Consider the following 26,887-nt stretch of genomic DNA (forward strand, 5'->3'; position numbering starts at 1 on the left):
TCCTCTCTCTCCTCTCCCAATTCCTCTCCCTCCCCCTCTCAATTCCTCTCTCTCTCTCTCCCCTCCCAATTCCCCTCCCTCCCTCCCTCCGTTTTCTCCTTCTACGGTTTGTTGGATCAGATCAGACATTCACAGGCATCGCATGCGAATAACATGTAAGGGTCAGAGCACACGGCATGCTGGCATTCCTCAGTTTAACGGTTTCAGAAGTGCTTGTGTGTTTTTGTAATGGTAAGACTACCCCTCTGTTTACATTGACTGTATGTTCAGTACAGCTTGTATAACCCATATAACCCTGTGTTCAGCACTTTATTAGCCAGCAGAGTCTTTGAAAGTAGCTCGGCTGACGTGGGGTTGCATGCCAGACAGAGCTTGTCAGTGTGTAGATCCGTTCTGCTCTCACATATCTCTTTGTGCAATAGTACCCTCATCCACAATGACTCACGCATGCCGAAAGGCAAGCAGCTCTCCTGGACTGTTGTTGGGTCTTGTAGGGAGATATGTTTTGACACAGCCACAAAGACTTGTTCCAAAATACTGTTTGGTTGCTAGCCGTGTTGGGTGCTGTTGAAAGGTCATGCGGTGCTGCCGTGCCTTAGTTATAACCATGGCATGGTGGTGGGGGAAGGCCAACAATAGGAGCAGGTGTTACTGCCTGTAGTCACACACACACACACACACACACACACACACACACTCTCACAGACACACACACACACATGTGCACACACACACACACATGTACTCATGCTTTCTGCCCTCCCAGGTCCCGGCTGTGGTTTCCTCATGGAGAAACATGACGACATGAAAAGGCGTCTCTCTCTGAAGATGGAATGCTTCTTTCCACTGTGAACGTCCCGTCGACCCGGGATGTTTGATTGTCGGAGGAGATATCGATCACAGATGTGTGCTTGTTTACTCGTAGCATCTGACCTAGCCAGCTAGCCGAGGGAATCTTCCCACTCAGGCTAGCTGACAGCATTCGCAGGCAGGAATGCACACCTATATCAGCAACACAAGCCCTTTGTTTTCTAAGGCTTTTATATGGAGGTGAAGTTCATCCAGTCAGTGATACCTGTTTGTTCCTTTGTTTCTGGCTCTGTTGTTGCTCAGACACCTTTCATCAGGTCAAATTAGCAATGCCTGATGGGATTTTGTACCTTTTTCTGTCATGCTAAAACCTGCCTTGTAAACGCACACTACACTTTCTGATAATACAGTATGTTCTAGATCAATCCCTGCATTACCCCACCCTGTTTGGGTTAGGGGGCAGTATTTTCACATCCACCCTCAAGCCTCAAAAGTTTTATTTAGTTTAAAATGGGAACCTACCTATTTTTACATTGAGTTCAACATCCAGCATCTGAGGTGGAAATGAAGGGAGAAGAAGGCCCTGCTGGAGTCAGTTAGCTGTGTTCCTCTCTGCAGAGGGGGTCGATTGGGTCCACTAGTGTAGATCTGCTCTATGCCCTCTGAGAGGAGGAGAGACAGTGGGAGAGGGCTTCAGAGTTCCTGGCATTAGGTGGAGGACTCTCTCTCTTTCACATACACATATACTCACACACCCATACTGTACATGCGCACACACACACACAGCTCAGTAGCTCCGGCAGAGGGAGGAATAACATCATGTTTATTTAATGGACTGCAGGCCTAATTACTGACTGACTTGGTTGTACTTTGTTCTTTTTTCTGTTTCTGCTTCCCCTTCGGTGCTGGATGGTAGGCGGGTTCAGGAGTTCAGAGCCTCCCCGTACAAACACACATGCGTCGCACGCACATGCACACACACAGGAGCAGATCAATGAAAGCCTACAGGGAGTTGAGAGCCTCTGTCTTCACCCTCTCTGATGAAGTCTTTCATTTTTCATGGTGACCTGTGTCACGGGCGCGTGCCAGGGAGAGGAGGTTGTGTAGACCATGCTAACAGTCTGTTGTCTTTCTAATAAGAAGACAATTGTAATGGGTGCTTATATTTACAAGTGTGTATTATACATACTGTATGTGTGAATTGGAAATTCCCCCTGAGACACCAGGGCCAGCCATTGTCAATGGCAACCCCGGAGCAATTAAGTTTCAGTGCTTTGCTCAAGGGCACATCAACAGATGTTTCACCTTGTCAGCTAGGGGATTTGAACTAGCAATCTTTCAGTTACTGGCCCAGCACTCTAACCACTAGGCTACCTTCTGCCCTGTTTCTGTTATGTAGGTAGTGAACCATGCTAACTGTCTGTCTGTCTTCCCTGTAGGTTGGGCTATGTGGACCATGCTGAGGAGTTAGCCTCTAGGTTCCTCCAGTGCTTCCCAAAGAACCGTCTGTCTGCTCAGGCAGCTCTCCAGCATGAGTACTTCAGCCAGCTTCCTCCACGGCTCTGGGAGATCTCAGACAGTATGTATACCTTTACTAAGATACTGGATCTCTCTCTCTTTATTTAGCTTTACTTCTCTCTCGCTCTGTTCGCTCTCTCTCTCTCTCTCTCTCTGTCTAGAGGAGTATCTGTATCGCTACATTGCCACTCCAATGCAATGGTCTTCCCCCCTCTTTCTATATATTTATCCATATCTCTCACCGTCTCTTCCCCTCTACCCCCCCCCCCCCCCCCCGCACTCTCTCCATAAAGCAGTGCAACTAGTGGTTGTTGTTGTTCATGCAGAGAGATCCTCTGTAAAAAAAAGCCCAGATGGAACTCAGTTGTCCACCTCAAGATCTGCATTTGGATGTCTTTTCCTTCTTACTCACTTGTTAAGTAAAAACAGATGAGTTTTCTGTTACTTTCAGATGTTTCTTTCACCTCTAGATGAATCTGTTACCCAGTAAACTGCACCCTACCGATGCCCAATTATCATTATTTTCCTGACACCTGTGACAGTGACAGTGGTCCCAGAACCCACGGGACTGAGTGTCTTCAATTTATCAAGCAATATATTGAGCCCTGCCTATGTTATATTTTGTGCCTACAACTCAGTGCAACGATTTCGATGTTAAGGTAGACATGTTTAAGTTTTTTAGAAACATCCGTTTCAGGGAATACTTTAGCTCCCCTAATCGTGATATTTCTACTGAACATGTAGGCTGGTCCACCTGCCCATACTCTGACTCCTTTTTGATGTACGAGTTATTTTGTACCTCCATCCAATCACAATCACTCTATTGAGACGTATTGCAGACTCGTTGAAAAATATGTTGTTCATCTCCTCCCATAATTTACCTCAGGATGAAAAACAAGCTTTGCTTGAATCCGATACGTCAGTCCTTACCCCCCTGCTGATAAGGGTGGGTCAGTTGTACTCATGGATAGGACTGTTTATGTAAATGAGTGTCATAAACAACTGTTTGACAACACCTTTTACATGAAACTCAGAAGTGACCCCACTGCCCAATTTCAGAACATGATCTTTACTGTCCTAGATGGGTATGTAAGTTCTGGTCAGATAATCAAAAAAGAACATGAGTTTTTGGCTATTCAACACCCTAAAATTGCTACTTTCTATACTTTGCCGAAATTACACAAGAATGTTACAAAACCTCCAGGGCGCCCGGGCATTGATGCAGTACTGGCCCCTCTATCAACTTTTGTTGACTTTTTTATTAGATCACTCTCAGAACAGCTCCCCTCCTTTGTAAAGGACACCAGCAGTATGATCTCAGAACAGCTGCCCTCCTTTGTAAAGGACACCAGCAGTATGATCTCAGAACAGCTCCCCTCCTTTGTAAAGGACACCAGCAGTATGATCTCAGAACAGCTCCCCTCCTTTGTAAAGGACACTGGCGGTACGATCTCAGAACAGCTCCCCTCCTTTGTAAAGGACACCAGCAGTATGATCTCAGAACAGCTCCCCTCCTTTGTAAAGGACACCAGTAGTATGATCTCAGAACAGCTCCCCTCCTTTGTAAAGGACACCAGCAGTATGATCTCAGAACAGCTGCCCTCCTTTGTAAAGGACACCAGCAGTATGATCTCAGAACAGCTCCCCTCCTTTGTAAAGGACACCAGCAGTATGATCGCAGAACAGCTCCCCTCCTTTGTAAAGGACACCAGCAGTATGATCGCAGAACAGCTCCCCTCCTTTGTAAAGGACACCAGTAGTATGATCTCAGAACAGCTCCCCTCCTTTGTAAAGGACACCAGCAGTATGATCTCAGAACAGCTCCCCTCCTTTGTAAAGGACACCAGCAGTATGATCTCAGAACAGCTCCCCTCCTTTGTAAAGGACACCAGCAGTATGATCTCAGAACAACTCCCCTCCTTTGTAAAGGACACCAGTAGTATGATCTCAGAACAGCTCCCCTCCTTTGTAAAGGACACCAGCAGTATGATCTCAGAACAGCTCCCCTCCTTTGTAAAGGACACCAGCAGTATGATCTCAGAACAGCTCCCCTCCTTTGTAAAGGACACCGGCAATATGATCTCTATTATTGAATCTCTTGATCTCCCTGATAATACTTTGTTAGTTACTTTTGATGTTGATTCGTTATACACAAATATTCCATACGAGGGCAGTGTTGAAGCTATGGAACATTTTCTTCTGCAACGTGACCCCAATTAACTACCTTCCAGTGCATGCATTATAACATTGGCTGAAATAGTACTCACACAAGTAGTTCATGTTTCTAAATGATTTCTTTATTCAGACAAAGGGTACTGCTATGGGATCCTCCATGGCTCCTAACTTTGTATGTGGGTTACATGGAAAAACATTTGTATGTGGGTTACATTTTCAATCCTCTCAAAAATGTTTTCTTTCTAACATTATTATTTGGAAACGGTATATTGATGATATTTTTGTTCTATGGAGGGGTGATGCAAAACAGCTCCAGGCGTTCCATGCTTTTCTTAACTCCTGTTCTGAGCATCTGAGATTTACTATGCAATCTGACACACGTCAAATCAGTTTCCTTGATCTTCTGATCTTGTGTGAGGATAATGCGCTATACACTGATCTTTACAGGAAACCTACTGATCGTAACAGTTTGTTGAGGGGTGATAGTTGTCACCTGTTTCCCTTGAAAAACAGTTTGCCCTACAATTCTGTAGGAACTTGCAAAATTTGCAAAAAAAACCCCAATCAGATTTAGACAGAAATATGGATGAGACGCAAAGAAAATTCAAGGAGAGGGGGTACAAAATGGTCAGATTAATACTGTCATTGAGAAAATTCAAAACAAACCGAGACAGGATCTTTTTCAAGGACAGTCTCGCAAAAAGAAGCATTCTTGCAACTACCCGCTATTCAAAGTTCTCTGAACAAATTACGGGAATCGTTCACAAACATTGGCACATTCTAAGTTCCGATGACAGTATCGGTAATGTGTTTTCGGACCCTCTCTTGGTCGTATTCTTGTGGGGCAGAAATCTCAGAGATCAATTGGTGAACTCTGATTTACCACCACAAAATGGTACAATGTCTATTTGCGCCCCTACTGGATGGAAACTACAAGTGTAACGGCTGTGCTCAATACAATGTCACTTACAAATGTAGATCCTTCAAACAAATATAATTTAAAGACCCTTGCTCCCCTCGGGCTCAACGTAGACTTTGATCTGAAGCCATTCTTGTGATTTTGCTATTGTAAATGTTTGTAGGCCTACAGTATGTATTATGTACTACAGTAAGTTATTGCATCTGAGCTCCTAGAGTGTGCGGCTCTCCTTTAATTTTTCAAGATATGAAACAAGACCTCATGGAGGCAGTCCTCACATACAACAGGTATGTATATAGGCAACTACCAAAATAAAGGAAACACCAACATAGTGTCTTAATAGGGCGTTGAACCACCACAAGCTTCCATGCACCTTGACACAGATTCTACAAGTGACTGGAACTCTATTGGAGGGATGCGACATCATTCTTCCATCAGAAATTCCATAGTTTGGTGTTTTGTTGATGGTGGTGGAAAATGCTATTTCAGGCGCTGCTCCAGAATCTCTCATAAGTGTTCAATTGGGTTGAGATCTAGTGACTGAGACGCACACCCACACACACACACACACACACACACACACACACACACACACACACACACACACACACACACACACGCACGAACACACACACCACTTTGAGACTCCTCTTTCAAAGTCTCTGAGATCTCTTCTAGACATGGTAGCCAAAATAATGGGCAACTAGGCATTTTTATATATGACCCTAAGCATTTTTTTTTTACAAACATTTATCATTTTCCTATCACAATACCCAACATGGCATCCAACATGACAGTTCATTTGCCATCGAATCAGAACAGGACATTCAACTGTGTCATTCAGAGATTACATACCACCCATATTGTTAGACTAGAAACACAGATACATACAGAGCCAATCCTATCCGTTCACCCCTCTCATCACCAGTGTCAAAGCCCAAAGCCTGTTAAGATAGCTTCATAGGAGCTGCATTGGAGGCAACCCACCCACAGGCTGGTCATTTTAATATGAGAATCATTCTCATTTTAAATTCCCCAGATGAGGATTGATTGATCTCTATTAATCCTGTTATCAGCAGGCCACAGTAGGTTGTTCTGTTAGGAGAAGCAGGAGCTCTGCGGCGGTCACCGGGCTGGGAGAGATGGTGGCTCTCTTTGTGCTGTTACACACACACACATGCATATGCACACACACACGTGCAGGCATGATTGCACACTCTCTCTCTCTCTCTCTCTCTCTCTCTCTCTATCTCTCTCTCTCACACACACACACACACACACACACACACACACACACACACACACACACACACACACACACACACACACACACACACACAGAGACATAGGAAGAGGCAGGCTTTTGATTGAGAAAGAATATAGTCAAATTAATTCATGCTGTTATACTGTATAAATGAGGTCCTTGGTGGATCCACACTGTAGCAGCAGGGAGGGAGGGAGGAATGAAAGGAGGGAGAGAATAACAAATGGTGGTGGAGGAGGGGAAGCAGAGGAGAAATGTCTCTGAAGAGAAGGAATAAGAGAAGTTAAATAAAGGGATCATTGTTATCCTGGGTGTTAGCCTGCTAGTGAAACATGGTGATGTTGTTTTGTGCAGCAGGTAGACAGGCAGCAGGAGAATAGAGACTGATGGGAAATGCCCCAGCCCAACATACCACTGGGAGTTAAACCTAACTGTCAGCACTCTAACACTAACTAACATGAGCTTTACATTCATTACAACACCACAGATAATGAAGAAATAAACATGGCACACACAAACACACACACACACAACACATATATACACACACAGCGTGTTCAACATTAAAGCTGAATCTTTATTATTGTTATCTGGCTAGGGACTGAAGGAGAACATGGTTTATTCAGCCAAAAATGCACTCCGTTGTCTAATGTGTTGGGAATTATAGAGACAATAGCTTGACAGATTTATTATGAACAATGGAAGAATTACAGGAGGCATAATAGACTACCCAGTCCTGTGTGTGTGTGTGTGTGTGTGTGTGTGTGTGTGTGTGTGTGTATGTGTGTGTGTATGTGTATGTGTATGTGTGTGTGTGTGTGTGTGTGTGTGTGTGTGTGTGTGTGTGTGAGAGAGAATTGGATTGTGATTGTGACATTTAACAGAAACACTGTGGGAATCTGAGACAGAAGTAGTGTACAATAATATTGTCCTTGACTCGACCTTCGCAGTATTACAGACTCTGATATCTCGGAGCATTACAGACTCTGATATCTCGCTGTATTACGGACTCTGATATCTCGCTGTATTACGGACTCTGATATCTCGATGTATTACGGACTCTGATATCTCGCTGTATGACGGACTCTGATATCTCGGAGCATTTCAGACTCTGATATCGCTTAGTATTACGGACTCTGATATCTCGCAGTATTACGGACTCTGATATCTCGCTGTATTACGGACTCTGATATCTCGGGGCATTTCAGACTCTGATATCTCGCTGTATTACGGACTCTGATATCTCGGAGCATTACAGACTCTGATATCTCTTAGTATTACGGACTCTGATATCTCGGCGCATTACAGACTCTGATATCTCTTAGTATTACGGACTCTGATATCTCGGAGCATTACAGACTCTGATATCTCTTAGTATTACAGACTCTGATATCTCTTAGTATTACAGACTCTGATATCTCTTAGTATTACAGACTCTGATATCTCTTAGTTTTACAGACTCTGATATCTCTTAGTATTACAGACTCTGATATCTCTTAGTATTACAGACTGATATCTCTTAGTATTAGAGACTCTGATATCTCGGAGCATTACAGACTCTGATATCTCACAGTATTACAGACTCTGATATCTCGGAGCATTACAGACTCTGATATCTCTTAGTATTACATACTCTGATATCTCTTAGTATTACAGACTCTGATATCGCTTAGTATTACGGACTCTGATATCTCTTAGTATTACAGACTCTGATATCTCTTAGTATTACAGACTCTGATATCTCTTAGTATTACAGACTCTGATATCTCTTAGTATTACAGACTCTGATATCTCTTAGTATTACGGACTCTGATATCTCTTAGTATTACGGACTCTGATATCTCTTAGTATTACAGACTCTGATATCTCTTAGTATTACAGACTGATATCTCTTAGTATTACAGACTCTGATATCTCTTAGTATTACAGACTCTGATATCTCTTAGTATTACAGACTCTGATATCTCGGAGCATTACAGACTCTGATAAAGAAATAAAGGATGTGAGAGAGTGGTGTTTTTATAACTCAGTTCAGTGATAGTGTCTCCTGCTACTCTCGAAAAAGCCTTAAAGAGATAAACTCTCTTCATTTCAGAGTATTTTGACTCAATCTGTAATCCTTTGACTCTAAGAGGAAACTATGAGGTTGGCTTTAATGACTGATAAATCACATTCTCTCACTCAATTCTCTCTCTCTCTCTCCTACCCCAGTGGCTACTATCTTCACGGTACCAAATGTCAAGCTGCAGGTGGAGTCAGGTGACAGTATACAGGTGTGTACCAGGACCATCTCCAGCCATGCTAAAGGACCGTCCAGCAGCAAACACTGACCGGGGCAGACTGCCCCACAGCTAGCCAGGTATGTACACACACACACACACACATACACGCACACACGCACATACATACACACACACATACACACACACACATACATAAAATGCTAATAAAATGAAATGCATGCTCTTCAACCGATCGCTGCCCACAACCGCCTGCCCGACAAGCATCACTACTCTGGACGGTTCTGACTTAGAATATGTGGACAACTATAAATACCTAAGTGTCTAGCTAGAATGTAAACTCTCCTTCCAGACTCACATTAAGCATCTCCAATCCAAAATTAAATCTAGAATCGGCTTCCTATTTTGCAACAAAGCCTCCTTCACTCATGCTGCCAAACATACCCTTGTAAAACTGACTATCCTACCGATCCTTGACTTCGGCGATGTCATTTATAAAATAGCCTCCAACACTCTACTCAGCAAATTGGATGCAGTCTATCACAGTGCCATTTGTTTTGTCACCAAAGCCCCATATACTACCCACCACTGCTCTGATTGGCTGGCCCTCACTACATATTTGTCGCCTGACCCACTGGCTCCAGGTCATCTATAAGTCTTTGCTAGGTATAGCTCCGCCTTATCTCAGCTCACTGGTCACCATAGCAACACCCACCCATAGCACACGCTCCAGCAGGTGTATTTCACTGGTTATCTCCAAAGCCAACGCGTCTTTTGGCCGCCTTTCCTTCCAGTTCTCTGCTGCCATTGACTGGAACGAATTGCAAAAATCACTGAAGTTGGAGACTTATATCTGCCTCACTAACTTTAAGCATCAGCTGTCAGAGCAGCTTACCGATCGCTGCAGCTGTACACAGCGCAACCAATTACCTACCTCATCCCTATATTTGTTTTTCTGCACTTTTGCACACCAGTATCTCTACTTGCTTTATCTTGGCCAGGTCGCAGTTGTAAATGAGAACTTGTTCTCAACTGGCCAACCTGGTTAAATAAAGGTCAAATAAAAAAATACACATACACAAACACATATACACACACACACAAACACAAACATATACACTACCATTCAAAAGTTTGGGGTCAAAGAAAAGCACATTTTTTGTCCATTAAAATAACATCAAATTGATCAGGAATACAGTGTAGCCATTATTAAATTACTATTGTAGCTGGAAACGGCAGATTTTTTAAATGGAATATCTACATAGTCGTACAGAGGACATTATCAGCAACCATCACTCCTGTGATACATTGTGTTAGCTAATCCAAGTTTATCATTTTAAAAGGCTAATTGATCATTAGAAAACCCTTTTGCAATTATGTTAACACAGCTGAAACCCGTTGTTCTGATTAAAGAGGCAATAAAACCGTCTTTCTTTCGACTAGTTGAGTATCTGGAGCATCTGCATTTGTGGGTTCGATTACAGGCTCAAAGTGGCCAGAAACAAAGACCTTTCTTCTGAAACTCGTCAGTCTATTCTTGTTCTGAATAATGAAGGTTATTCCATGAGGGATTGCAAAAAAACTCAAGATCTCATATAACGCTGTGTACTACTCCCTTCACAGAACAGAGCAAACTGGCCCTAACCAGAATAGAAAGAGGAGTGGGAGACCCCGGTGTACAACTGAGCATGAGGACAAGTACATTAGAGTGTCTAGTTTGAGAAACAGATGCCTCACAAATCCTCATCTGGCAGCTTCATTAAATAGTACCCGCAAAACACCAGTCTCAACGTCAACAGTTAAGAGGCGACCCCGGGATGCTGGCCTTCTAGGCAGAGTTCCTCTGTCCAGTGTCTGTGTTCTTTTTCCCATCATAATATTTTATTTTTATTGGCCAGTCTGAGATATGGCTTTTTCTTTGCAACTCTGCCTAGAAGGCCAACATCCCGGAGTCGCCTCATAGCTGTTGATGTTGAGACTGGTGTTTTGTGAGTACCATACCACCAACAAAAACCAGCTGCCTTCTGATCACTAACAGCCCTCAAAGGATCCTAAAGCTGAAGTGGTCATGATATGGCATAGTAAAGTGTAATGGCTGGTGGGTTATCTTCAGCTCTGACTGGGGAAGGAGGGGGTCCTGTTCAGCAGAGAGGGGGTTCCCTATTCACCAGGCACATAAAGAGGCTGTATTTGCATGTAATGAGAGATCTGGGGGCCAGACGGAGGGGATAATGATGGTGAAGGGGCCAGGGCCTAACTTAAGCGCCACTCCAGGGCCCCACTCACAGGATTAAACCTGCAGTTACAGACAGACAGGTGCAGGGACAGGTGCATGGGTTTAGGGATGGGGATCGTTCGGTGAAGACTGACTGGAGAGGATGACAACCACATACACACACACATACACACACATAGGGCCATAGGGTACATAAACCAAACACAGTAGTTTTACACACCAAATTGGACTATGTATCTATCTCCTCTCCTCCTCCCTCTATTTCACACCATCATTTCATCCCATATCCTCCTACAGTGGATGTGTGCGCGTGAATGTGTGTGTATGTCCGTGCGAGCGTTTGTGCATGCGTTCATGCGTGTGTGTGTGTGTGTGTGTGTGTAAGAGCTGAGAGTGGAAGTCACCCCACTGGGAGAGCTCTGTCCTCTCAGCTGCAGTATTCTTATTGAAATGATCCTCTTTGTCCCTGCCCTTCCCACTGCCTGACAGACTGACAGAGCCCCAGTGATAGCAGACTAATCCACACGCGCACACACACACACGCGCGCGCACACACACACACACACACACACACACACACACACACACACACACACACACACACACACACACACACACATGAATGTATGGTATTCCAGTGAAGATTTCTGAAAGGTGAGAAGAGGAGGAGGAGGAAGAGGAGGAGGGGAGAATGTGGTGTGGAGGATAGAAGAGTCTACGAGGACCTGGGGGAAGTGTTGTATTATTTATAAGAGGTAGTGCAGCCAGACAGACAGACACAGAGAGGCAGGCGGGCAGGGTGTATTCTTCCGAGGGGTTAATTCCCAGTAGACAGTCTTTGTGCTGTCTAGATCGCTGCTTTCACACAGCCCACTACCTGTCTGTTATAGAACTGAATCAAGACCAGCGAGACTGACACACCTCAGACTCACAGCTGTCTGTACTATCTTCAGACTGGAGAGAGAGAGCAAGAGACAGAGAGAAGGAGAGAGGGAGATATAGAGAGAGATAGTGGGGGGAAAAGAGAGGAAGACAAGATGGAGGAAGGTGGGGTGGTGAAGAGGGGGTAACAAGAGTAGAGTCATTGAACACTGGTCACTTGAATAATGTTTCCATACTGTTTTACCCACTTCATATGTACAGTGCCTTGCGAAAGTATTCGGCCCCCTTGAACTATGCGACCTTTTGCCACATTTCAGGCTTCAAACATAAAGATATAAAACTGTAACTTTTTTAACAAATCAAAAACGGAAAAATTGGGCGTGCAAAATTATTCAGCCCCTTTACTTTCAGTGCAGCAAACTCTCTCCAGAAGTTCCGTGAGGATCTCTGAATGATCCAATGTTGACCTAAATGACTAATGATGATAAATACAATCCACCTGTGTGTAATCAAGTCTCCGTATAAATGCACCTGCACTGTGATAGTCTCAGAGGTCCGTTAAAAGCGCAGAGAGCATCATGAAGAACAAGGAACACACCAGGCAGGTCCGAGATACTGTTGTGAAGAAGTTTAAAGCCGGATTTGGATACAAAAAGATTTCCCAAGCTTTAAACATCCCAAGGAAGCGATAATATTGAAATGGAAGGAGTATCAGACCACTGCAAATCTACCAAGACCTGGCCGTCCCTCTAAACTTTCAGCTCATACAAGGAGAAGACTGATCAGAGATGCAGCCAAGAGGCCCATGATTACTCTGGATGAACTGCAGAGATCTACAGCTGAGGTGGGAGACTCTGTCCATAGGACAACAATCAGTCGTATATTGCACAAATCTGGCCTTTATGGAAGAGTGGCAAGAAGAAAGCCATTTCTTAAAGATATCCATAAAAAGTGTCATTTAAAGTTTGCCACAAGCCACCTAGGAGACACACCAAACATGTGGAAGAAGGTGCTCTGGTCAGATGAAACCAAAATGTAACTTTTTGGCAACAATGCAAAACGTTATGTTTGGCGTAAAAGCAACACCCTGAACACACCATCCCCACTGTCAAACATGGTGGTGGCAGCATCATGGTTTGGGCCTGCTTTTCTTCAGCAGGGACAGGGAAGATGGTTAAAATTGATGGGAAGATGGATGGAGCCAAATACAGGACCATTCTGGAAGAAAACCTGATGGAGTCTGCAAAAGACCTGAGACTGGGACGGAGATTTGTCTTCCAACCAGACAATGATCCAAAACATAAAGCAAAATCTACAATGGAATGGTTCAAAAATAAACATATCCAGGTGTTAGAATGGCCAAGTCAAAGTCCAGACCTGAATCCAATCGAGAATCTGTGGAAAGAACTGAAAACTGCTGTTCACAAATGCTCTCCATCCAACCTCACTGAGCTCGAGCTGTTTTGCAAGGAGGAATGGGAAAAAATGTCAGTCTCTCGATGTGCAAAACTGATAGACATACCCCAAGCGACTTACAGCTGTAATCGCAGCAAAAGGTGGCGCTACAAAGTATTAACTTAAGGGGGCTGAATAATTTTGCACGCCCAATTTTTCAGTTTTTGATTTGTTAAAAAAGTTTGAAATATCCAATAAATGTCGTTCCACTTCATGATTGTGTCCCACTTGTTGTTGATTCTTCACAAAAAAAAACAGTTTTATATCTTTATGTTTGAAGCCTGAAATGTGGCAAAAGGTCGCAAAGTTCAAGGGGGCCGAAAACTTTCGCAAGGCACTGTATATACTGTATTCTAGTCAAGGCTCATCCTATATAACTACTGCTGTACACACCTTTTCTATTCATATACTGTCCATAATGTCTATACACACCATCATATACATATATATTTATATTCCGCACTCTGACATTGCTCGTTCTAATATTTCTATACTTCTTAATTCCTTTATTTAAATTTTGGGGATTTGTGTGTGTTGTTTTGTATTGTTAGGTGTTACTGCACTGCAATAACATCTGCAGAATATGTGTACTCGACCAATACAATTTGATTTGATTTAGAAAGAGAGGGAGCAAGCAAAGAAATAGAGACATACTGTACATGATAGGCATGTGTGTTGTTTGAAGGAGGAAGGCAGGAGAGTGCGAGAGAGAGAGAGAGAGAGAGAGAGAGAGAGAAACAGAGGATGAGCGCAAAATAGAAAGGGAGAGAGAGAGGGAGGAAAAAAACAGGCCTCACAGGCTGTACATGGACAGTTATAGAAGTGTACTTCAGAGCTATACTGTATGTTTATTCATGAGTGTGCATTATTCAGGGGAATGGCTGATGCAACATTGTACCTTGCCTTTGCAATGGCTCTCTCTGTACCATCAATCCTCACGATGACCATGAAGTTCACTTTGAAGTTATTTTCGACCACCTTTAGGATGACTTCCACTGAGTTTGTACTTCTTGCAATCAGCCTCGCAAACGTCAGTTTCATATTGCACCGTTCCATTGACTCAGAGGTAATAGTCTACAGTCAGCTCCTCTCCTCATCTCCTTTCCTCATCTTCTTTCCTGGTGTCACAGAGAATGACTGGTGAAAACAAGCGTTGCATAGGCCTCCACGACATTGCTTTTAGCTGTGTTTTCACGTCTGTGCAGTGAGAAGATGAGCAGTACCTGATGTAGCAGTACCTGTCAGCAGCCAGCCAGACAGACAAACATGTGAGAGTCAGACAGACAGAGAAAGCACTGAAAGCACAAGCGCACTGAAGCTACAGTTGGAAGTTTACATACACTTACATGCTGACCAGACCGGACACGTCACATGTGCGAGCGTTGCAAAATAAATTTAGAAATCCATGTTATTCAATTATTGCACCCACACTGCTCGCGTGCACCAACGAGCGTCTGTGATGCCAAGGGCTAAAATAGAACTCCTTTCTATTTCTGCCGCAGATCGCGCTGAAAGTCCTGCCTCTCCCATCTCCTCATTGGTTTATAGAAGCAGGTAGCCACGTGCCATCTCCTCATTGGTTATACCCACGTATAAGACAAACTGTTTTTCCGGTCGTCGTGGTAATACTATGAACGTTTAGATGCGATCACCATATAAGTTCAAAGATGAAAAGGCCTGGAAGGAGGAGAGATGACTAGAAACGATTCGGTTGGCCGTTTTATGTGTGGAGTAATTGTCGGAGTAGAGGACCTTGTGCATTTCAGGTAAAATAACAACTCAATGTTTATATCCCGGGACAAATTAGCTGGCAACAGCAAGCTAGCCAAATAGGACAAATTAGCTAGCAAGTGCAAGCTAACTAGCTAAATTGCCATACATGTTTAATGCTTTTCGACCTGTCCCCAAATTAATGCAATTGGTTCAGAGTTTGTTTTGATATTTTAACCTGCGTGTCGTGATCGCGTTTGGTTTAGGGGGACAAAATAAATAAATGTATGCACGATAGCACACGCACACAGCCAGTTTGGGTTCCGTGTTAGGTTGGAGTCATTAAAACTCGTTTTTCAACCACCCCACAAATTTCTTGTTAACAAACTATAGTTTTGGCAAGTCGGTTAGGACATCTACTTTGTGCATGACACAAGTAATTTTTCCAACAATTGTTTACAGACAGATTATTTCACTTATTATTCACTGTATCACAATTCCAGTGGGTCAGAAGTTTACATACACTAAGTTGACTGTGCCTTTAAACAGCTTGGAAAATTCCAGAAAATAATGGCATGGCTAAGGAAGCTTCTGATAGGCTAATTGACATCATTTGAGTCAATTGGAGGTGTACCTGTGGATGTATTTCAAGTCCTACCTTCAAACTCTGTGCTGGAGGAAACAATTACAAAAGTATCTATATCCAGAGTAAAACGAGTCCTATATCGACGTAACTTTAAAGGCCGCTCATAAAAAACGGCAGACTACAGTTTGCAACTGCACATGGGGACAAAGATCGTACTTTTTGGAGAAATATCCTCTGGTCTGATGAAACAAAAATAGAACTGTTTGGCCATAATGACCATCGTTATGTTTGGAGGAAAAAGGGGAAGGCTTGCAAGACGAAGAACACCATCTCAACCGTGAAGCACGGGGGTGGCAGCATCATGTTGTGGGGGTGGCAGCATCATGTTGTGGTGTGCTTGGCTGCAGGAGGGACTGGTGCAAAATAGATTGCATCATGAGGATGGAAAATTATTTGGACATATTGAAGCAACATCTCAAGACATCAGTCAGGAAGTTAAAGCTTGGTCGCAAATGGGTCTTCCAAATGGACAATGACCCCAAGCATACTTCCAAAGTTGTGGCAAAATGGCTTAAAGAAAACAACGTCAAGGTATTGGAGTGGCCATCACAAAGCCCTGACCTCAATCCCATAGAAAATATGTGGGCAGAACTGAAAACGTGTGTGCGAGCAAGGAGGCCTACAAACCTGACTCAGTTACACCAGCTCTGTCAGGAGGATTGGGCAAAAATTCACCCAACTTATTGTGGGAAGCTTGTGGAAGGCTACCCGAAACGTTTGACTGAAGTTAAACAATTTAAAGGCAATGCTACCAAATACTAAACGAGTGTATGTAAACTTCTGACCCACTGGAAATTTGATGAAAGAAATAAAAGCTGAAATAAATCCTTCTCTCTACTATTATTCTAACATTTCACATTCTTAAAATAAGGTGGTGATCCTAACTGACCTAAAACAGGGACTTTTTACTCGGATTAAGTGTCAGGAATTGTGAAAAACTGAGTTTAAATGTATTTGGCTAAGGTGTATGTAAACTTCCGACTTCAACTGTATACTGTCTGTCCTTTTGGTCCACTATGTAGAGCAGCCAGGCAGCTGTTTATGTGGCTCTCACACACATTCAGCCACACACACTCAACACAGACACACACACCACGTTTAGCCATGCCGGCTTAGTGGCCACCTGCCTGAGGGACTCCATACCTCAGCATTGTGTTACTTGAGTCTTTGCATATGCCATACACAACCACACACACCAGTGCACAGATTTCACGCACCAGAGTACACCTCTTCCAGCAGTTTGTCATGTATGTTTTGACTTCCTGTCCGATATCCTTTATTAAGTTACTTTTTTTTATTTATTTGTATTTTTATTTTTTTTAAACACAAGGAAGGGGTAACATTAAAGTGTTAGAACATGAAGGACAAGCAGCATCAAGACACTATCAAACATGCATCAGTCCCATCCTTATGTGTGAGGGTGCATGTGCATGATAGTGATATAAGATATATGTCATAGTTTCCCTTTTCATGATCCTATATCCTTTAACCAGTGTCAACATGTTTCATCATCATCAACTAGTGTAGCATTTTGCATTTTCTATGCCATTTCAATTGTCAAAGACTCCAGTAACCCTAGTCATAAACTACGGCAAGCGGTACCGGAGCACCAAGTCTAGGTCGAAACGTCTCCTTGACAGCTTCTACCCCCTAGCAATCAGACTGCTAAACCGTAAATCAAATGGCTACCCAGACTATCGGCTTTTTTTTACCAAATATTTTCTTACTTTAAAAAAAATTCTGCATTGTTGGTTAAGGGGTTGTAAGTAACCATTTCACGGTAAGTTCTACATCTGTTGTATTCGGCATGTGACAAATAGAATTAGATTTGATTTATATAGTCTACATACAGTATATACGGTATCGTACAGAGACAACAACTGGTGTTTTTGCATTGACAGTCTTTTTGGGGTTCACAGAATGACCTGGTAGAAAGTTTTCAGAGGGAAGACAAACTGCTTTAAAGCTGTCCCCTGCTGTGTGCCAGGGGGAGGGAGAAAGGAAGGAATGAAGAGAGGGAGTGAGGGAGGGATAGAGGGATCACCTGAGGCACTGCCTTCAGGAATGGAGAGCTTTCTGTCAAATAACCTCACTTTGCTCTCCTCTCAGGGTTTCTACTCAACACCAATCCCTCATTCCACTGGCCGTGTCCCATTTGGCACTCTCCCTTCTTTGTTTTGATTCTCTCCTCTCTCTCGCCCTCTTTTTCTCCTTCTCTCTCTCCATCTTCCTCTCTTTGTTAACTAATATGCAGTGTGAATAGAGATTGTAATACATTTCTTCTCAGGAGTGTATTATGAATTGGCTCGGGCATTCCCTGTAGAAGGTGCACCAGTGTGTGGATGTGTTTTTTAAAGGCCCCATTTCCTTCTGTTAAATCTTTCACCCTTCCTTCCTGCCGTCTTTCATGGTGGTCTGAGCTGAGCTGGGAACAGTCTTTGGACCTGAGAACAGTCAGCCTTCCAAGTGTTGAAGTGGAGAGTAAAAGGGTGGTTGGAAGTTTTCTCTCTGTGTGACTCAGTTTGGTGGTGCAGTGTGGAGCTTGTGATTTGACTGATTCTTACTAAGCTCTGAATCACTACCACCTCGGCTCCTTCATTTAGGCCTGTATACAGTATAATATATAATCGACTGCTTTTATTCAGTGTAATTGTCTGTATTGTCTTAGTAGAAGTTGATACATGAATTACTCATTCAAACATTTCTTTATTTTCTTTTGTGAAATAATGTTCTTGGCCTTCTGTAGAAACACTTGGTTTGTTTCATTTTAATGTCATGATTTGATTTGATTTCCAACCATATTTGTTTTTCTGTTTATCCACATTCGGTGCCCCATCTTACCTCACTGTAAAACATCCAACTGTGAGTCTCTCCCCCTCTCCTCTCCTCTGCTCCGCTCTCCTCTCCTCTCCTCCTTGTTCCCTCTCTATCTTACAGCACTATAACTCTCATTCGCCATCAGTTCACACTCTCTTGCGCTCTCTCTCTCTCTCTATTCCCTCACTTTATCTCTACTGAGTTCTCCCTGTCTTCTCTCTCACTGTAATTATTTATTTCACTTACTCTCTCACTCCTTTTCCATCTCTCCCCCTCTGCTCCTCCTTTCTCCCTCCCTCCCCCCTTCACTCTGGTGTTGTGGTTGAGTATCTTTCTCTCTCTCTCTCTCTCTCTCTCTCTCTCTCTCTCTCTCTTTCTCTCTCTCTCTCTCTCTCTTCCCTTTGCCCTCTCTAGTGTGAGAGTAAAGCTCTTTCTTTCTTCAGGCCTGTTTGATTGACAGGCTTGGGGATTGGATCTGATGAGCCACGCTCTCTCACAGGGTCAAGGAGCCTAGTTAGCAGGAGTTGTCAGAGAGAGAAAGAAGAGAGAGAGAGAAAAGAGAGGGATGAGGGGGATGAGGGGGAGAGGGTTCAGGACTCCCCCGGGCAGGTGTTCATCTCAGCAAGACAGCCCCCCCACCACACACACACACACACACACACACACACACACACACACACACACTCGATTTCTTCACACCTCCCCCAGCTTGCCTCAGGAAGATGGGGCAGGCAGGCAGAGAGGAGGGGCGATAGAGCCCTACAGGGAGACGTGGGAATTGATTTCATGTGTAATTTGTTTATCACTAGAGGGGACAAATGCCATCCACCTTTTGTTGGAGAGGAGAGAGAGGAGAGGAGAGAGAGGGAAGAGAGGGGGAGGAGATCTGACTCTGGATCTCTCTCTCTCATTACCATAAGCTCCCTTCAGACCTCCTCCAGTTGTAGGAATGTTTTTCACTTGCTCCCTCTGTCTGTAGCTCTCTCTTCCTCCCCCCCCCTCTTCTCTCTCTCTCTCTCTCTCTCTCTCTCTCTCTCTCTCTTTGTTTCTCACCCTCCCTCTCTTTCTCTCTCTCTCTGTCTCTCTCTCCCTCCCTCTCTCTCTCTCTCGCTCCCCCCTCCCTCTCTCTCTCTCTCTCTCTCTCTCTCTTTATCTGTTTCTCACCCTCTCTCCCTCTCTCTCTCCCTCTCTGTCTCTCTCTGTCCCACTCTCTCTCTCTGTTTCTCTCTCTGTTTCTCCCCCTCCCTCTCTCCCTCTCTCTCTCTCTCCCACTCTACTCTCTCTGTTTCTCTCTCTGTTTCTCCCCCTCCCTCTCTCTCTTTTGATCTGTTTCCCTCCCTCCCTCCTCTCTCTCTCTCTCTCTCTCTCTCTCTCTCTCTCTTTATCTGTTTCTCCTCCTCCCCCCTCTCTCTCTTTATCTGTTTCTCAACCTCCCTCTCTCTCTTTCTCTGTTTTTCACCTTCCCTCTCTCGCTCTCTTTCTCTGTTTCTCTCCTTCTCTCTCTCTCTCTGTTTCTCACCCTCCTTCTCTCTCTCTCTCTCTGTTTCCCTCCCTCCCCCCTCCCTCCCTCCCTCCCTCCCTCTCTCTCTCTGTTTCTCTCCTTCTCTCTCTCTGTTTCTCACCCTCCCCCTCTCTCTTTCTCTTTATCTGTTTCTCGCTCTCTCTTTCTCTGTTTTTCACCCTCCCTCTCTCTCTCTCTTTCTCTGTTTCTCACCCTCCCTCTCTCTCTCTTTCTCTGTTTCTCACCCACCCTCCCTCCCTCCCTCTCTCTCTCTCTCTCTTTGTCTCTTTCTCACCCTCCCACTCTCTCTCTCTGTTTCTCTCTCTGTTTCTCCCCCTCCCTCTCTCCCTCTCTCTCTCTCTCCCACTCTACTCTCTCTGTTTCTCTCTCTGTTTCTCCCCCTCCCTCTCTCTCTTTTGATCTGTTTCCCTCCCTCCCTCTCTCTCTCTCTCTCTATCTCTCTCTCTCTCTTTATCTGTTTCTCCTCCTCCCCCCTCTCTCTCTTTATCTGTTTCTCAACCTCCCTCTCTCTCTTTCTCTGTTTTTCACCTTCCCTCTCTCGCTCTCTTTCTCTGTTTCTCTCCTTCTCTCTCTCTCTCTGTTTCTCACCCTCCTTCTCTCTCTCTCTCTCTCTGTTTCCCTCCCTCCCCCCTCCCTCCCTCCCTCACTCTCTCTCTCTGTTTCTCTCCTTCTCTCTCTCTGTTTCTCACCCTCCCCCTCTCTCTTTCTCTTTATCTGTTTCTCGCTCTCTCTTTCTCTGTTTTTCACCCTCCCTCTCTCTCTCTCTTTCTCTGTTTCTCACCCTCCCTCTCTCTCTCTTTCTCTGTTTCTCTACCACCCTCCCTCCCTCCCTCCCTCTCTCTCTCTCTCTTTCTGTTTCTCACCCTCCCTCTCTCTCTTTCTGTTTCTCACCCTCCCTCTCTCGCTCTCACTTTCTGTTTCTCACCCTCCCCCTCTCTCTCTCTCGTTCTGTTTCTCACTCTCTCTCTTTCTCTCTCTCTCTCTCTGTTTCTCACCCTCTCGCTCTCTCTCTCTCTCTCTCTCTCTGTTTCTCACCCTCTCTCTCCCATCCCTGTCTTTCTCTCTCTCTCCCGTAGTAGCAGACAGTAGTTTGTGTTGTTGAGCTCAGCCTCTAAATAGATAACCTCTGGCAGATGATGATGATAATGAAGAAAACTAAGAATGTGTGTGTGTCTCTGTGTGTGTGTGTGTGTGTGTGTGTGTGTGTGTGTGTGTGTGTGTGTGTGTGTGTGTGTGTGTGTGTGTGTGTGTGTGTGTGTGTGTGTGTGTGTGTGTGTGTGTGTGTGTGTGTGTGTGCGTCCATGCGTGTATGTGCGTGCATGCGTTCCTGGATGGAGACAGTGGTGATTATGAGCTCAGATGGCTCAGCACCCCTCCGTGTCGCCCAACCAGATGGTGTAATCCTTATTCAGGAAGTGAATTGGACGCACATAAAGAAAAGCTCTGCAATTTACTCCCCTCTTCATTTTTTATAAAATGGCAAGTTATTGCTTTAAAACATCCCTGTCTCACCCCACGGCCCTGTGGGAAGAAATGTGTGTTTTTTTGCTTATTTTAACCACACACTTGTTGTTTGTGTACATGGATTTTATAATGTTATGTTTATCCCCCAATACCACTTTCCATCAATTTGTATAGCAGACCCTCATGCCAAATTGAGTCGAAGGCTTTTTTTAAATAAACAAAGCATGAGAAGACTTTGTCTTTGTTTTGGTTTGTTTGTTTGTCAATTCAGGTGTGCAGGGTGAATACGTGGTCTGTCGTACGATGATTTGGTAAAAAGCCAATTTGACGTTTGCTTTCACTGAGGAAATGTATGAGTCTGCTGTTAATGATAATGCAGAGGATTTTCCAAAGGTTGCTGTTGACGCATATCCCACTGTAGTTATTGGAGTCAAATTTGTCTCCACTTTTGTGGATTGGAAGGATTAGTCCTTGCTTCCAAATATTGAGGAAGATTCCAGAGCTAAGGATGATGTTAAAGAGTTTTAGTATAGCCAATTGGAATTTGTATATTTGATCATTTCATTGAGGATACCATCAACACCACAGGCCTTTTTGGGTTGGAGGGTTTTTATTTTGTCCTGTACTTCATTCAAGTTAATTGGAGAATCCAGTGGGTTCTGGTAATCTTTAATTAATAGTTGATTCTAAGATTTGTATTTGATCATGTATATGTTTTTGCTGTTTGTTCTTTGTTATAGAGCTAAAAAGATTGGAGAAGTGGTTTACAGCTCCATTTTAGATAGATCATTCTTTTTGTTGTTGTTTGTTTAGTGTTTTCCAATTTTCTAGTCTATTGATTTTTCAATTACATTGAGCTGATTTCTGACGTACTGTTCCTTCTTTTTCCGTAGTGTATTTCTGTATTGTTTTAGTGATGAAGGCGGAGACTCAGGTTTTCCGGGTCTCTATGTTTTTGGTTGGACAGTTTCTCAATTTCTTTCTTAGATTTATGCATTCTTCATCAAACCATTTGTCATTGTTGTTCATTTTCTTCCGTTTTCTATTTGAGATTTTTTGATTTTATAGGGAAGCTGAGAGGTCAAATATACTGTTGAGATTTTCTACTGACAGGTTTACACCTTCACTATTGAATTTGATGTTGCCTAATTGTTTTTTGGTAGGTTTCCAAACTACATTCCCTTCCATCTATAGCATTTCTTAATATTACTCAGTTCTTTTGGCTTTGATACCTCGTGATTGAGTATTGCTCTGTAGACTGTGATCCTTGTCTCTGATTGGGGATCATACTTAGGCAGCCCTTTTTCCCACCTTCAGTTGTCTTTGTGGGTTGCATGTGTTGCACTCCTAGTTTTGCGTTCGTTAAGTTGTTCATTGTTTTTTGGTGGAACATTTCAAATGAAAGAAAATGTACGCCTACCACGCTGCACCTTGGTCTTCATTTAATGACGGACGTTACAGATAGGGGTGTCAGTGGGCTGACTGTGAATGCTTTGAGAGACTCTGGGTTGAGGTCAGTGATAAAGTAGTCTACAGTACTACTGCCAAGAGATGGACTATAGGTGTACCTAACATAGGAATCCTCTCGAAGCCTACCATTGACTATGTACATACCCAGCGTGCCACAGAGCTGCAGGAGTTGTGAGCTGTTTTTGTTGGTTATGTTGTAATAGTTGTGCCCAGGCAGGTGTTTGTCCCCCTGTGTGCTGAGTGTGTCATGTTTTTGTCCGGTTTGGCATTTAGGTTGCCACAGACTAGTAATTGGAGGTGTACCTGTGGATGTATTTCAAGGCCTACCTTCAAACTCAGTGCCTCTTTGCTTCACATCATGGGAAAATCAAAAGAAATCAGCCAAGACCTCAGAAAAAAATTGTAGACCTCCACAAGTCTGGTTCATTCTTGGGAGCAATTTCCAAACGTCTGAAGGTACCATGTTCATCTGTACAAACAATAGTATGCAAGTATGAACATCATGGGACCACGCAACCGTCATACCGCTCAGGAAGGAGACGCGTTCTGTCTCTTAGAGATTAATGTACCCCAGAACAATCCCAGAACAACAGCGAAAGGACCTTGTGAAGATGCTGGAAGAAACAGGTACAAAAGTATCTATATCCACAGTAAAACGAGTCCTATATCGACATAACCTGAAAGGCCGCTCAGCAAGGAAGAAGCCACTGCTCCAAAACCTCCATAAAATAGCCAGACTATGGTTTGCAACTGCATATGGGGACAAAGATTGTTTTTTTTGGAGACATATCCTCTGCTCTGATAAAACAGAAATAGAACTGTTTGGCCATAATTACCATTGTTCTATTTGAAGGAAAAAGGTGGATGCTTGCCAGCCGAAGAACCCCATCCCAACCGTGATGGACAGGAGTGGCAGCATCATCTTGTGGGGGTGTTTTGCAGCAGGAGGGACTGGTGCACTTCACAAAATAGATGGCATCATGAGGATGGAAAATTATGTGGATATATTGAAGCAACATCTCAAGACATCAGTCGCAAATGGACCATGACCCCATGTATGATTCCAAAGTTATGGCAAAATGGCTTAAGGACAAGAAAGTACATTTTTTGGATTGGCCATCACAAAGCCCTGACCTCAATCCTATAGAAAATGTGTGGGCTGAACTGTAAAAGTGTGTGCGAGCAAGGAGGCCTACAAACCTGACTCAGTTACACCAGCTCTGTCAGGAGGAATGGGCCAAAATTCACACACCTTATTGTGGGAAGCTTGTGGAAGGCTACACGAAACGCTTGACCCAAGTTAAGTCATTTAAAGGCAATGCTACTAAATACTAATTGGGTGTATGTAAACTTCTGACCCACTGGGAATGTGATGAAAGAAATAAAAGCTGAAATAAATCATTCTCTCTACTATTATTCTGACATTTCACATTCTTAAAATAAAGTGGTGATCATAACTGACAAGTACAGGGACTTGTTACTAGGCTTAAATGTCAGGAATTGTGAAAAACTGAGTTTAAATGTATTTGGCTAAGGTGTGTGTAAACTTCCGACTTCAACTGTAGGTAGCACACAGGAGGACATTTTTCTCTGTTAAGATGATTTCCTTTTGAATTGCTATTCAAATGTAAAATGTTTCGGATTTTATTTTAATTTAATGGAGTTAGGTCTGCTCTATACCCAATTAGCATACCCCCTGAGTCCCTTTCTCCCTCCTTTTCTCTCTTTTCTATCTATCTATCTATCTATCTATCTATCTATCTATCTGTCTGTCTGTCTGTCTGTCTGTCTGTCTGTCTGTCTGTCTGTCTGTCTGCCTGTCTGTCTGTCTGTCTGCCTGTCTGTCTGCCTGTCTGTCTGTCTGTCTGTCTGTCTGTCTGTCTGTCTGTCTGTCTGTCTGTCTGTCTGTGTGTCTGTCTGTGTGTCTGTCTGTCTGTCTGTCTGTCTGTCTGTCTGTCTGTCTGTCTGTCTGTCTGTCTGTGTGTCTGTCTGTCTGTCTGTCTGTCTGTCTGTCTGTCTGTCTGTCTGTCTGTCTGTCTGTCTGTCTGTCTGTCTGTCTGTCTGTCTGTCTGTCTGTCTGTCTGTCTGTCTGTCTGTCTGTCTGTCCCTCTCTAATGAGCATACATTGCTTTTCTTCTTTTTTTCTTTCACTTTTCTTTTTGTTTCTCAAAAAAATGGTCTTGTGTGAAGGAGCCAACAGCTTCACCATCTCCTCATCCAGCAGCAGCCTCAGTGGTTCCTTTTGGTTCCCCTCTGCTCACTGAAACTGGGTTAAATTAAAGTTGTCTAATTAAAACTTGGCCTGTCTTCCATCTTCCATTGATGTGTTTGTTGGGAACAATCTGCTACTTAGAGGAGATGAGTTTCCCAAATTGACATACAGTATATGTCAACGTAGAATGGGAGTGATAAACGACAGGACCTCTGGATTTTGTGTGTGTGTGTTTGCGCGTGTGTGTGTGTGTTGTGTCAGTGCGTGTGTATGCACGTGTTATGTAAGAGGGAAGAGAGCAGAGTGTTCTCCCATGTGAGTCTTCTGACATGTTTTTGGTTTGTGTTTCCGCTGGAGTTATGCATATGTCAGACTGGGAGACAGGTTGGCTGTGTACGGGCCAATTACCTTGACGTGATAGCAGGTCGAAAATGTCGGGAGAAAAGAGAGGGAGGGAGGGGGGAGAGAGAGCAGGTGTCAGGTCTCCTCACTAAATATGCACAACAGCCTAGCGCCCCAGCCAGCCTAGAGCAGAATGCAAATATATCCAATGTATCCCACTCACACCCACAACTTCTCAAAGACGCTCTTTCATATTAGTGACATCTAACTCTGATTCACAGAAAGTAAATCTTTTCCCAGTTACGTCATTCCCCTCCAAAGAACCATAGAGACCCTTCTATATTCTTAACAGTCTCATGTACATCATATATAAAAGAAAGATTCATAGCAGATATCACACAGGGATAATCCACTACAATGAATCATTGTTCTGAAGACTTGTAGCTGAAGTTGAGGAGGGGGAACTGAAGACCACTAGCTCTATACCATACGGCTGCTGTGATGTGAAGGGTCTGGCTGGTCAGTTTGAAGCTGGAAGTCAGCAGGAAGGAGGGAGACTGACCCGTATGGATAAGGACATCACTCACAAATTAGAGCCCCAGCAGGGAGTCTCCATGGTAACGCCGCATGGCCATACTGTAGCTGTTTGGATCGGAGGGTTGGAACACTGGTTCTAGTTATGCATCAAGCTCTACATATCTCTCATGAGAGATTGAGAGAGAGAGAGATTGAGAGAGAGAGAGAGAGTGAGAGGAAATTAAATACATGTGAGATTAAATCAAATCAAATCAAATTTATTTATATAGCCCTTCGTACATCAGCTGATATCTCAAAGTGCTGTACAGAAACCCAGCCTAAAACCCCAAACAGCAAGCAATGCAGGTGTAGAAGCACGGTGGCTAGGAAAAACTCCCTAGAAAGGCCAAAACCTAGGAAGAAACCTAGAGAGGAACCAGGCTATGTGGGGTGGCCAGTCCTCTTCTGGCTGTGCCGGGTGGAGATTATAACAGAACATGGTCAAGATGTTCAAATGTTCATAAATGACCAGCATGGTCGAATAATAATAAGGCAGAACAGTTGAAACTGGAGCAGCAGCACAGTCAGGTGGACTGGGGACAGCAAGGAGTCATCATGTCAGGTATTCCTGGGGCATGGTCTTAGGGCTCAGGTCCTCCGAGGGAGAGAAAGAAAGAGAGAATTAGAGA

The 26,887-nt window shown here is 43.7% G+C and overlaps 1 protein-coding gene across 3 annotated transcripts in view; it reads left to right on the forward strand.

The window, feature by feature from the left end:
* LOC139423715 (cyclin-dependent kinase 14) overlaps positions 1–26,887 on the forward strand; it is a 229,164-nt gene that overhangs the window by 156,292 nt on the left and 45,985 nt on the right. For all 3 annotated transcript variants that reach the window (XM_071175337.1, XM_071175331.1, XM_071175343.1), the window contains 2 exons: positions 2,250–2,389; positions 8,898–9,045. In XM_071175337.1, coding sequence (XP_071031438.1) covers positions 2,250–2,389; positions 8,898–9,016 — 259 coding nt within the window. In that variant the 3' untranslated portion in view covers positions 9,017–9,045. The remainder of the gene's footprint in view (positions 1–2,249; positions 2,390–8,897; positions 9,046–26,887) is intronic.

The sequence above is a fragment of the Oncorhynchus clarkii genome, chromosome 2 (assembly GCF_045791955.1).
Source record: "Oncorhynchus clarkii lewisi isolate Uvic-CL-2024 chromosome 2, UVic_Ocla_1.0, whole genome shotgun sequence".
NCBI classification, from domain to species: domain Eukaryota; kingdom Metazoa; phylum Chordata; class Actinopteri; order Salmoniformes; family Salmonidae; genus Oncorhynchus; species Oncorhynchus clarkii.